Consider the following 14211-nt stretch of genomic DNA (forward strand, 5'->3'; position numbering starts at 1 on the left):
ATGCTAAATCGAGAATGTTAAATGTAAATCAAAATGTTAAATTTATATCGACAGACGCTAACCTGCCCACTTTGCATAATTTCTAAACATTTAGCTTTACACTTGGCAACGAATTTAACATTTAGATTTACATTTAGATTTACATTTAACATTTACATTTACATTTACATTTACATTTACATTTACATTTACATTTACGTTTAGATTTCACTTTTACGATTAGATGAATCAGTTAAGGTTAGGTTAAGGGACTTGCTGAACGTCCCACAGTGATGGCCCAGGTGAGATTCGAACGATTACAAGCCCACTCCCTTAAAGCTAATATCCGGAGTTTCTGAGAAACATCTAAATGTCCCGTCCTCAACAGCTCCACTTCCTCCCCCTTCTTCTCTTTTCACGAATGAAACAAAGCAGGAAACCCACAAAGTGTATCTGATCATTCATCATTTCCTGAGCGACAACTCAATGTCAGTAAAGGGTGATGCAGTGAATGACGTTTTCTTTTTCTTGGCATGCAGATACAATCCTGTCCACCCACGATTGTGCAAACATATTCCAAAGTGTATGAATGCAGCCTACACATTTATTGTTCATTCATTGAGGTGCCTCCATGTCAGGTCTGTACATGTAATCTACAGTTCAGAGAAGCTCAGTTGGTACTTTTCCACCATTCCTCATGATACAGGTCTAGTTTTCATCCATCTTCTGTACCCACTTACCCTGATCAGCGTGCGATTGTTCTCTACTTGTTCCTCTTTCTTTTTCTTCCATGTCTGCACATGCTGTCGAAGGTCAACACTATATATATATCAGGGGTCACCAACACAGTGCCCGCGAGCACCAGGTAGCTCGCCTGGACCATGTGAGGTGCTCACAGGAGCTCTAGCCAATGAGCTCCAACTAAAATCTAATTTACCTTATAGGATTCAAACTCACAAAGATAAATACATGTGAAAGATGTAGTAAGTAAAGTTAAATACTGCTGATAAAGTTTTAGTATTAAATTAACCAACTTAAAATGTTTCATTTTCACTGAAAAAACATTGTTAAGTATTGCAAATATGGTGTATGATCAGTGGTGTGAGATTTATATATATATATATATATATATATATATGGTGGATTTTCTATAAAATTTAATGAAACAATTGCATAAATAAGAAGAAATTAAGTGTTTCATATTGAAACCTCAACAGTTTCCTACCTTTTTATGTTACTGCTATCCTTCCTTATTATCTTACCCTCTAATCAAAGTGAAACTGTGTAAATGTAGTATTTAAGAAGTGTTTTTCTAACTGAAAGCCCCACGAACTATCCAGTACCTTTAAAATAGCTCACAGTTTCAGAAAGTTTGGTGACCCCTGATGTACGCAATGTTTTTGCGACAGCAATGCATGTTTTATTATTGCAATTAAATGAATGAATTTACCCCACGGAAGGGTAAGACAAACTTTATTAGAAGGATAATTAAAACCAAGGTGAGGGGGAAGGGAACGGGGAAGAGGGAGTCAGGGTAGGGCGATGGAAAGGGTGTGGAGGAGTCGACTGTTTAAAGGTACTTTTTTTTTATTAATATAATAATAATAATAATAATAATAATAATAATAATAATAATAATAATAATAATAATAATAATAATAATAATACATTTTATTTGTATAGCTCTTATACAGTGCTCAAAGATGCTTTACAGGGATAAACAATAAGTAAAAATACAGAGGCATAGACTTAAATAAAAACACAATATAATAAACAATAGGTAGACTACAAGATACAACAGCTTTACATTAAAATGGCTATACATTAAAATGGCTATTAAAAGCAGTCCGTTATTTACCACATCTGCATGTCTTAATGGGTTACGTGGCACGTTCTATTTGGCGTGGAGTCGTATCGCGGGCCCGGCCATAGTTCATCCAAATTTGTTTATTTAAGTATCTCTACTTTGATTTATCATTCGTAACTGAAGTGCAAACTAGGGCACATCAAGGCATGCAGGCCATAACTTGAACTCAAACTGCTCTTATTTGCCCCCTGGATTAAAACAAGTTTCACTCTCAACTGTGAGCTTTCCATATATATACATATATATATATATTCCTCATGATACAGGTCTAGTTTTCATCCATCTTCTGTACCCACTAACCCGGATCAGCCTGTGATTGTTCTCTTCTTGTTCCTTTTTCTTTTTCTTCCTTGTCTGCACGTGCTGTCGAAGGTCAACACTATATACACACACATATATATATATATACAGTATATATATATATATATATATCAATATATATATATATCGATATATATATATATATCAGATACTATCCATGTTTAATCAGAACTGGATCTTTGGATGACTGCTCCTCCGTTATGTGTTTAATGGTGTAGGATATCACACTAAACAAAATGTCAACTCTTTATAATGGTGCACATTCATCAGAAGTGAATCTCCCTTCAGGAAGTGTGTCAGCAACTTACACAAAGTGAGCAGCAGGGACGAAAAAGTAAAGAGGGACACCATAACAATGAATCACATGCACATTTGGGTTATTTTCAATGTAACCTAACATTTTTTACTGGATATTCGGGCACTGAAAATGTTATCCAGGTTTCCTTCACTCATGTACCTCTGTCTGGTCACATTTAAGTGAAAGTAATCATGAAGTGTGTTGCATTAGCTGCGTTAAAGAAGGAATTTAGTCCCGACAATCCTCATTTATCACTGACCACACAAATAATAACCGTGCTGTCAAAGGAAAAAATACTGTTTTTTGTGATTTTTTCTATCTGGAAATCACAAACTAAAGCTGAAGCTGAAAAAAGAAGTGTAGGCCACATTCAACAACAGCATCACAACAGGCATTAAAAGATTAATAGATTTTTAAATAAATAAATAAATACATCAATTAATTATTAATACATAAATTTTATTTAGCTAATTGAAAATGGGTTAAATGCAGAGAAAACAATTTCACTATGGTTTCACTACGGTGTTTAATAAAGGATACATTACTATTACTATTATTATTATTATTATTATTATTATTATTATTATTATTTAGAAGGTAAGGTGTCTCTCAATTAGTTTTGTTCACATCAGTGCAGAACTTACCATTTGTAAACTTGTCTGTACATTTGTGCTGGTGCTGGAAAAATCAAAGATAGAAGAAAATGTGAACTATTTTCTAGTTTTAGATTCAATTCCCAATATCCCAACACCACTTCTTACTTTTGAAGATGTCATTGGGTTATTGCAGTGACTCTCATACCTTTTATTTTTTGCATATTCCCCATTTTAAACGAAGGCAAAAGCTCAAGCCTCGCAAATAATACTGACAAATAACACATTTTCTAATATATTGAACTAATAGGGAACAAGTAACATCATATTTCACAATAAATCAAAAACTAAATCAAACCAATCACCTGCAAAAAAAAACTTGTACAGTAGTAAAAAACTTGTGCAGTGGTTAAAAATACAGGAAGTAAAGGAAATAATTTTTTTAAGTCAACTATTGAAAGTTTGTTTATTGTCCCACTCCATGAGAAGAACACGCCAAAGTAAATCATTATTTTTGCACTTGAGTTCCACGTTACATTTTGTTCCTGGTTGCATATCAGCATATCTAATTTAGTCTAAAAAATTTATGCTTTTTAAAATTTATGCTACATTTTTATGCTTCTCATCATTACTTTCTTTGTGTGTCGGCATTTCTGTTTAGTGTTATTGATCTTTGTTGTCAATGAAGAGAGGCATTTGGCATGAAATTGAAAATGTCCTCCTGTTTGTCGCACCCCACCTATTATATCTCCATTCCCCACCAGGGGGCGCGCCACACACTTTGCAAATCAAGTAGCAATAATTACATTTCAAGTAGAAAAGTCACCAATTCCATCTTCTACTCCTCCACACCATACACTGTAAAAAAGACGGCGCTCCAACTCCAGGAAAGGGGCGGGGCCAGTGAGCAACAGCTGTCAGATAATCCATTAAACACAATCCTGGCTCTGATTGGTTCTTTTTGCTCGGTCGTGGTGCATTCTGGCAATCAGCCAAACGCTGCAGGAGCAGCAGCAGGGACTCAATGAGCCTGTTTTTTTTCCACGCAAACTACTAGTTTGATGTAAAGCTGTCCTTACATGGTGACAGCTTTAGTAAATATGACAAAAAGTCACTTTTATAAGAGTTGCAGACTGCACCTTTAAGAGCTGCTGCAATCAACAAATCACTTGCCTGACAAGAAATTGGCCGAACAAATTCGGATGTTGTCCAGGTTTTTGCCTCGTCGATCCCGGTTTAGCTTCGCTAGCCACAAGCGCCTCCTTTCCTCTGATCACTTTTAACATTGTTCTCCCTGATTTGTTATAACTTTTGTCAGTCTATAAAACTCCAAATGTTTTTCACGGTCTGACTGATAGGTACAGCCAAAAACACGGTAATAATTCACCATTTCCTTTCGGCCCCCGTTCGGGATCTGCTTTCGCTAAATGCTTGTTCATGTGGATCTTGTTGGGTTCTTTCTTTCTGACTATGGACTTTATATTTTGTTCAGCACTTTAAGATGACTTTGTTGTAATTTGCGCTATATAAATAAAGTTGAATTGAATTGTTTACCTGCTGAGTACCTTCAATATGGTGACTTCCAGTTTGATGACGCGCCGGGTAAACCCTCTATTCATAATATCGAGGCTTATTACTCTTCTCTATCAGTTGCAGTGACATATTACTTGTAAAAAAACAATAAAAAAAAAAAAGCAATGGCATTATAGATTATATTTGTTAAAATGTAAACTTTTTCAAGATTTCTACCATATAATGTAAAGTGATCCATCATATGAAAACCATCCCCAGTCATGTGTTGATGTTCTGCTGTTCTCTGGTGTTCAAAAGAGGTAATACATGATACAAATGCACATGAACCTCTATAATGGGCCTCTGTTGACAGTTTATTGTTGTGCACTACTGCACTTTATCTCTATGTACACCCTGATAGGGTCAACAAAACTGAAAAAAAAGAAAAACAGTTTTTTTACACAGTTTAGCTATAGTTGAAGAGCTGACAGGCAAACACATGACATACAGTATCCAAATCAGATCACTTTCATACAGACTTCAAACAACACACATTCCATTTACATATATATATACAGTATATATATTATCAGAGAGATTCATTTCTTAACATAGCCTGGAGTCTTTTTTCACACATGTATGACTCTTAAGGTGTAAATAGAGCAGAAACACACTGCACCCAACATCCTATCCATCCATCCATTCATCCATCCATCCATCCATTTTCAGACCCCCTTGTTCCTGTTTTCAGGGCTGCGACCCAACATCCCAGAGGTCAATAACTGCAGTTTCTTGTTCAGGATCCCATTTCAGTCATAGCTGTTTTTTTGTTTAAAAGGTTCATAATCCACTGTGGGTTTCACATCACTCAAGGAAACAAGCATCCTACTGCAGCCATATTTTGTATCGAGATTACAGCCAGATGAACATCCGAAAGTGAGGACCTGACCCAACAAAACAAGGGTGCAGATCATGAGTGTAAAGAAATGCAGTAATTATTCCAGCAAGTTCATTTTGTCTTCATTTTTTTTTAAATAATATGTTAAGGTTTTATTTATTCAGACAATTTGTTTCAGGAAAATTACTTTGAAATTGACTTTGATCTCCTAACATGTTGCTTTGATGTATGTTACATCAGAGCAATTAGGAATGTATCTATTTGTAAGGATACGTCAAAGCAATCAGTAGATGCCTCTGAAGAAGACTGACAGTTGGTAGTCGAAACATGTCAGGAGATCAAAGTAAATTTCCTGAAAAAAGTTGTCTGAATAAATTAAACCGCAACATATTAAATGCAGTAATTGTTAAAACTCCACCCATTTATTAAGAAGATTTATCTTCAGCCTCATTTTAGCATCAGAAACAACTTTTAGCAAATGGTTTACCATATGCTGAGTCATCTATAATCGGACAAGCACCAAAAATAAGATCAAATTTGAACATTTGCATTTGTTCCAATTATTTTTTTTAAATGAATTTTTTTTTTTTAATGATTAATTAACTTAGAATGTAAAACTAATAGAGAAATGAGTAATTGTAGTGTATGATACAAAACTGATTTCTACTACATTGGCAGCTTTGGAAAAAATGTGGGTTTTTGTGGTTGTTTTTTTTAGGTGTGTGTGTGTGTGTGTGTGTGTGTGTGTGTGTGTGTGTGTGTGTTGATGAAAAGATAGATAAGAACCTGTATTCTTTTTAAAGTTCCTGAAATAAATAAAAATGTCAGTGCAACAACATATAGGTCTCAGGAAAGTAAACAATAAACAAAATATGCACCAATGACAACAGTTATTTAAAAAAAAAAAAAGAAAGAAAGAATGTAAAAAACACACACACACACACACAAACTCCTATTGCATTGTATCAGCTGCAAACACAGTCATCAGGAAACAACGAAGCACACAATTGTTGGTCATTGAAATACCATGGCCTCAAAATACGTTCACAGACAAATCTGCACATTATAGATCTGAAAATAAGTAACAAAAGTGTGAAAATGAGATGAGTTTGTGCTTTTTTTTTAATTTGTGATTACAAACGAGTCAAACTGAAGACATACACTGACACTGACAGGTGAGGATAATAATACTGATTATTTCTGGATCAAAGCAGCTTTTATTAGGCTGGTGTGGATATAATCCCTGGGTATTATTTCAACCAAAGTTTTAATAAGTGACATTTTGAATGATCATTTTGGTTTATTTCATGAGGTTTAATCGGGGAGTAAAATGAAAAATGTAACATTAAAAGTTAATCTGTATCTTGTGCAATCATTGAGGATAATATCATTCATATCAAATACTTGGAAAAATATTTGTTATTCTATTTTGTTTGGATTTGTATATTGTTGTTGTTTTCCAAAGAAATAAACATTGAATATTTAAAGAAAATCACAATGATTAGACCTGTAATTATTGTTAATGTGATGCAGGTGATGATTTCCTTCAGTAGAAGCTGACCTTGATTTTAAAGCCATCATAGCGATACCATCCCATCATACTTGCTACTCAACATGAGATTAACCCTCCTAGTATCCTTGGGGTCAATTTGACCCCATTCAATGTTTATCATTTAAAAAAATAGTAGTTGACAATTTTTCCTTTGCTTCATATTTCATGACTTTTCCTAAAAAAAACATCAACAAAAAACCAAAAAACAAACAAACAAAAAATACTCTAACTTTGTCACTACCGGTCCCAAGCCCGGATAACAAAAAAGGGACGGTGAGTGAAACTTTATAGTGAAAAACCTCAAATATGTTACATAAAAGGAGATCAAAAATAAGTAACTAAATATGTTTATGAGAGTCATGAAAGTGCACCTCAAATTAGTAAAGATTTGGATGAAAGATTTTCAATATACACTAACTCTAAAACTGAAAGTTTGACGTGATGGTGGCGCTGCAGGAAAGCTCATATCATCGCCACAGCCAATCGGGTTCACACGCTTGTGGTATTTAATGTTGTCAGTAAGTTTAGACGAAAACTATTCATTCTAATTTAAAAGTTTGGCCTGATGGTGGCGCTAGAGAACAGGTCAAGGTTTCATTATCAAGGGGTTATTTATGTATTCAACAAGTAAACAAAGTAGGGGTGTCACGATCCATATCGGATATTGGTCCGATAAAGTCGGATTTTATCTGACTGCATCTAAAATATCCGATATAAGGGCTCCGATAAGTTCAAGCCTCCGATCAAGCCTTTTCTAACATTCCACACTACAAAATAAGTAATAAAAGTATGTATGATACGTGCTGATATCGCATTGTAACAATACCGGTATCGGCCAATACTCAAGGTTGCAATATCGGTATCGTATCGGAAGTGAAAAAGTTGTATCGGGACAATCCCTAAAACAAAGTGCCTGAAAACAAAAACCTGGCCCATCAATTTTCTTAAAATCATTTTCTGGAGGCAAATATCCCCAAGGATAAAATATGTAATATTTGAGGATAATAGGAGAGTTAAGAGATGTAGATCACTAGGAAATGGGGTGGGGGTGGGGAGGTTACATCAGAGCTGCAGAGAGTTATGTTCTCAGTCACACTGTTGGTCCGGGGTCAGAGGTCAGCTTTGTCGTCTGGTGGACGTTCTGAGGGCAGATGTTGATGAAGCACGTTGTTGGAGCTGTAGAACGGAGCCAGTAGCACCTCCAGGAGTTCAGATACAGTAACCAGCAGGGGGCGTCCTTCCTTCACTGTCTGTTCAGTAAAGAGCCTTTTGTCCTTGGCTTTCAAATTCTGACCAAGCATCATTCAGTTCCATGAAAATCATCTTGGCGTATTGTTCATAGGGTTGTCCTGTGGCCTGTATGGTGCACAGACAGACACACTCTGAGCACACGCACATTAACACAGCGTCTTTGTCTTTTTTAAATGATCGACTTGTTACTTTCATTCTGTAGACTGTAGATTAGATACGATTATACTTTATTTTATCCCACAGTGGGGATAATTTACATGTTACAGCAGCCAAAGACACAAAGAGCAAGCAAACATGAAAAATAAATATAAAAATGCAGAACAGAAAACTAAGGGAAAAAAATAAATAAATAATAGATATTGGCAGATAGCAGTACAGAAAAAATATAAATAAGCGATAAGGGTTTTTTTTTTTATAAAGCAAAGCCTTCCATTCTCAATGAAACCAGGCTTTTCTGCTTCCACAGTGCATTACTCAGTGTTTTTTAACCTTGGGGGTCGCGACCCCATGAGAGGTCGCCTGGAGTTTAAATGAGGTCGTCTGAAATGTCTAGTAATTGATTAAAAAAATAATGCGGATTTTCAATTATTTTTCTTTTTCAAATTAAAACACACAATCTTACTGTATTTTATACTTTCACTTTGTCAAATAAAATTTGATGATGATGATGAATATTATTATTAATAATAATAATAACAATAATAATATTAATAATAATAATAATAGTTGAATTACAGTTAGTTACCATTGACTTGTTTTCCCAAGTAAAAAAAAATTTAATCAATTGTATTCCATGCCATTTTGTACTTATAAAGGTGAAATTTGGAATTATTGATAACGCAATACATATTGTATTGTTTAGTATCAAGATATGTCTTTTCATGGCATGCAAATCGTGTATGTATCAAATCGTCAGATTCATGACAATGCACACCCCTAACAGTGACGCTGATAGTTGAATAGGACGCATAGCATACTCCTTGTCTTTGTTTGATATTATAATTATTTAAAGCTGAACTTCATCCTCTTATGGTCACTCTCACCTTGTCTGGGTGAACCACCAGGACCGCTCTGCGATAGACCTTCTTCACCTGCTCAGGAGTCACCAGGTCGGCCATGCCCACAGGCTTCCAACGATTCTCTCCCTCCCACAGGACCGTGTGCATGGTGGACAGCAGCGCACGGATGTTACGCTCCTTCCCCTCGATCCAGTCCAGAATCTGAGACAAAAACAAGCATTTGTTGCGTTTAATTTTTATCTTTAATGAGCGTTCATGTTTAAATCATGTCATAGGAAAACAACTACAAGACTGCAGCTCCTGCCTTTATTTTTTCAGGATCCATTTCTTTGGCCATTTCCTCTTTCCTCATCTCTGCTATAGTGCGAGGTCCTTTCCTATCTTTGCTCCCTGCAAAGCCCTGACCAGACAGCAGGTCATCAAAGTTGGCATCTGACGGTTTGGCTCTTGAACCTTAAAAGAACAACATCATAAAAATCAATATACAGCAACACACACTCAATATCTACAATTAAAAGGCTGTATTGCATTATTGTATCTATTGCTGAAAGAGAGGAAATTATCTTTTATTGCCTTAATAAATATAACTGTATTAATAAACACATTACATTTCTATTACCTCCTTGAAAATCGAAATAAAAAATATGAAAGCACAATAAATATTACCCATTGACAAGAACATTTGGGACAATTAATTAAGTTTTGAGCTTAAAAAACAACCCTATACTGTTTTATTTTGAACAGATTGCAAATGCCATAATACAAGAAACAATATTACAATAAACAAAATATTTGATGCAGATTGCTTCCCTCCAGTAAATAATAATAATAATAATAATAATAATAATAATAATAATAATATATATTACTACAAACACATACTTTTGATGTTTAAAAGGCCGTGGGTGAAAGCATAAACTTATTACCCCTTTTCCTAGATTACAGTAGAAAAAAATTCTAATTTTCAGTTTTCTGTTCTAACCATTGCTGCTGCTATTAATAAATTAATTATGTTTATTCTTTATATGATTTTGATTATAATACACACAAAAAGAACACATTATACACTTTCAACATTGTCATACAACATCAAGAGCCAGTTTCATTTTTATTATTCTATCATAAAGCAATTTGTAAATTGAAAACAGCATCAGTTTTTTTTTTTTATGAATCAAAAAAAAAAAAAATCAAGATATAATAAAAAAAAAATAATAAAACAAACTAGAAGATTTTCTATGTATGTAGTATGAAACTCATCTTACCGACTCCAGTCTGAGGTTTGGCCCCTGCACTGGGTGACCCTCCCCCTCCCCCTCCCCCTCCTCCTCCTCCCACCGCAGAGAAACTGATATTGTAGTTGGGTCGGTTCTGGGGCGACGTGTGGGGCATGGAGCTGTGACTGGGGCTGGGTTTAGGAGGTGGAGTCGGACTTTGTCCTTGACTCTGCCACCCTCCCCCTCCCCCTCCAGCTCCAGCCTGCCATGAGGAGAAGCTGGCTCCAGGCTGCGGCTGCGGCTGCCAACCGCCTGCGTGCTGGGGTGATGGAGGGGGACGGGATGGGGAGCCCATTGGAGGGAAGGACGGCGTTGTTCCAGTGGGTGTGGTGGGCTTGCTGGAGAAGCCAGATCCTCCTGATAGAGGGATATAAATAAAACTGTTTTATCAAACAAATATTTTTACAGAAAGAAATTGAAATACAGTAAAAAATATATTAAAAAATAGAATAGTATACCAGAGTATAATATAGTTAATTTATTTCAAGCTAAGCAATAAAACAAACACAACAAAGGTTGTACAAAAAAGGAAATACATTCTTTGCAATCAAGTAAGCATCAATTTATTAATGGCTTGTAAAAAATACAACTTTCTTATTTTTCTACATGTGTAGAATTACATTACATTAAGACATTGAGACAACCACATTACCACAAGTCACATATTAAAAATACTGATTAGAAATACAATTGAATTGTTTTTAAAATGATTCTTTTTCAAATTAAAACACACAATCTTAAACAACTGTATTCTATTCTTTCACTTTGTCAAATGTAAATGTAGTTATTATTATTATTATTATTATTATTATTATTATTATTATTATTATTATTATTATTATTATTATATAATAAAATGCAGTTTTTGTAATACTGTATCACATGATCAAAAAGTAATTCAAGAAAATAAAAATGCCTTTAGGGTTGCCAGAAATTCTTAATATCAAAATGGGGTCACGATCCAAAAAAGGTTAAAAACCACTGGTGTAAAGTGTGTTTGGGATGCTGTGCATGCTCTAAAAATGCCTCTGGAGAGTTTTGTCAAATTCTTGGCTGCATGCAGCCACTCCAGGGGATGCAAATGTATGCCCTTTCAAAATAAAAGAACTTTGGACTGAAAGCTATGATACAAAAGTGAAAGAGACTGACCTCCAAAGCTTCCCCCCAGGTTTCCGATGTCAGCGAACGGGTCCAGGGTGTTTGGTTGGTGCGTGGGGGTGCTGTGGACTGAGCTGGTGGGACTGGTAGTGGCTGAGCGGCTGTCCCGACCCAATCCTCCTCCTGTGGATTCAACAAACCGATCAGTGCTGCTGCGGTTGAACTGATGTGGTCATTATTGTGTGTGATGCTGTGTTTGGGCGAACCTGTGCCAGTAGTGGCAGGTCGGTTCCAATCCCATCCTCCCATTGCATTCTGCTGCTGAATGTTGACTGATGGGGTGGTGGGGGGGACGGGCGAGCTTCGACCTGTCGGAGCATTTAAAGATTAGTCAGAAAGGCATCATGAACGCTACCATACAAACAACTGATGAATGGATTTCACGTTCCACCCACATATTATAACTAACTCAATATTTCCATCACTCTCACATGAAATTTGAAAAGTCCACCTAATTAAAGGAGCATAAGGCAGGATTTGAGAAAAAATAAACATTAATTTAAGAATGTTTTGGGTCCGAACACTGCGGACGTGAAGTCAAATGACGCTGATGGTGACGTCAAATGACGTTGATGCGCGTTCACGACAGCTTGGAGAGGCGTACCAATACCCCGGAAATAAAAAAGAATGAGAAGAAGACAGCTTGGAGACTGAAAGAAGACAAGCACAGTGTTTCCACACATAAATAAATAACCGTGTCACAATTAGAGTGCGGATCGGGTCCAACAGTGAAAACCTCTTTATTTTCTCAAAGAAATGACATATGTACGTTTGTTTTAGTGGTAAGCACCGATTTCATTAACAAACAACTGATAATGTCAACATCAGATCAGCGCACGGGTAACAAGCTGAAGTGAAACATAAGCAAGAGACACACAAGAGACCATCGGATCTATTTACATAATCCATGTATCAAAGATAAATATAATCAATGTTATTGTGCAGTAAAAGGAATGTTTCAACGGTGTGTTCCTTTAAAATGACCCTTCTCTGTTCTATTCTCTTTGCTCAGTGAATCATAACTATCACCGTTGTGGTTAAAGCTGCACTACTCAGTGCTACAGCTGCTGCAGAAGGAAAGGAAGAACGCTGGTCACTATGTAACCAAACCCAACCACCAGTTCTCTGTCCGAACCCGACCCGTCCGGTGCCGTCGGATCCCGACAGGGTTCGGTCGGGTATCCATCCTCTATCCACAGTCATTTACAATCAGCTGTGCTCTGGTGATAAACAAACATTTGATGCGCGTTCCCGCGGTGGCATGGCTGATGGCTACAGTTACACTAACCACGGTGGTGCCACTATGGAGTCTGATTTCTAGATACTGCCCTATGCTCCTTTAACCTATATGTTTTAGAGGTTTAGAGGGAATCTAATTTAAACTCAAACCAACATCAAATCCACTCAGTTTAGCTCAGCCTAGTTTTAGTGCTGTTTTCTGGATTATACTAAAAAAGAAAGCACAGGTGGTGGAAATATACATTAAAGAGTTCATTACTGTTATGATTGATTTCAAAGCTGCTGCATGAGGTGGGAATGAGTAAAGCAAGCAAATAAGCAGTGGAATGGAACACTGTTGCTTAATGGATCTCAATTTAAAAGGACTTTATTCACATACAGATGTATAGGCATAAAGCTGCAGTATGTAGAATTGTGAGACTTGTATAGAAACAACCACGTTCCCCCCTCCCCTCCCTGTTTCAAAACCTATCATCCTTTACCAGTATCCTCATGAACCTTCCCACAGTGGAGCTCTTAATGATTCTTTTCTCAATAGAGACTAGTGACAAATCTAGGGACTTTAACTTAACTGTTATTGGAGAGTTTTCTGGTGTTTTCGAGACTCTGACATGACTGCATGTATCACTCTGTAGTTACTGTCCTTTAAAGCAGCAGCTGCTGTGGCTGGGAGCTCCTCCCCCACTACAAAGCAGTGTTCTTAGCTGCTGCTAAGAACAGATCATCAGAACATCACTGCGCAACAAGACTGCAAGATGAATTGTGTCTGATCTCTCCACCTTGAATGTGCTTCTCTTAGGTTTACATGCAATGTATCCCGTCTGTTCTTACTCTGCCTCTGACACCAGTAAATGGAGCAGACCCTGCACAGTCACAGAGGTCTGCTCAGACTCAAAGCGGACCTCCATGAGTCCGTTCTGCCTTAGTATGTTTGTGCCTTTATTCTGTTGCTTCTCCACGTCGGTCCTCCTTTTTCCGCTTGCTTTACTGTGTATCTGCTGTGCCTAACACCCCTATGGAGACTTTTCCTGCTGGAATGTTTGCCATAGTATTTTACGACAGAGGATGTTAATGCGTATCGACTTTAGTCGGGCAGCCAATAGTAACACCCGAAAACAGCTCATGGAGCACTCTGTTTGTAGTAATATCTCTGATTGGCTGAAGCCTAAATATAAAGCCATGAGAAGGAGAAGAGGTCCACTGTCCACTCAGAACACTTTAAATTAAAATATACTCAAAGGGGATTATGG

General features: G+C 36.6%; 1 protein-coding gene across 3 annotated transcripts in view; it reads right to left on the reverse strand.

Moving 5' to 3' along the window:
- Positions 1-4923: 4923 nt before the first annotated feature.
- dnajc6 (DnaJ (Hsp40) homolog, subfamily C, member 6) overlaps positions 4924-14211 on the reverse strand; it is a 36892-nt gene continuing 27604 nt past the window's right edge. For all 3 annotated transcript variants that reach the window (XM_028444563.1, XM_028444562.1, XM_028444561.1), the window contains exons 14-19: positions 11929-12030; positions 11714-11845; positions 10553-10921; positions 9595-9743; positions 9315-9491; positions 4924-8376 (exon numbers count right to left, since the gene is read on the reverse strand). In XM_028444563.1, coding sequence (XP_028300364.1) covers positions 8275-8376; positions 9315-9491; positions 9595-9743; positions 10553-10921; positions 11714-11845; positions 11929-12030 — 1031 coding nt within the window. In that variant the 3' untranslated portion in view covers positions 4924-8274. The remainder of the gene's footprint in view (positions 8377-9314; positions 9492-9594; positions 9744-10552; positions 10922-11713; positions 11846-11928; positions 12031-14211) is intronic.

This window comes from Gouania willdenowi, chromosome 4, assembly GCF_900634775.1.
Source record: "Gouania willdenowi chromosome 4, fGouWil2.1, whole genome shotgun sequence".
NCBI classification, from domain to species: Eukaryota; Metazoa; Chordata; class Actinopteri; order Blenniiformes; family Gobiesocidae; genus Gouania; species Gouania willdenowi.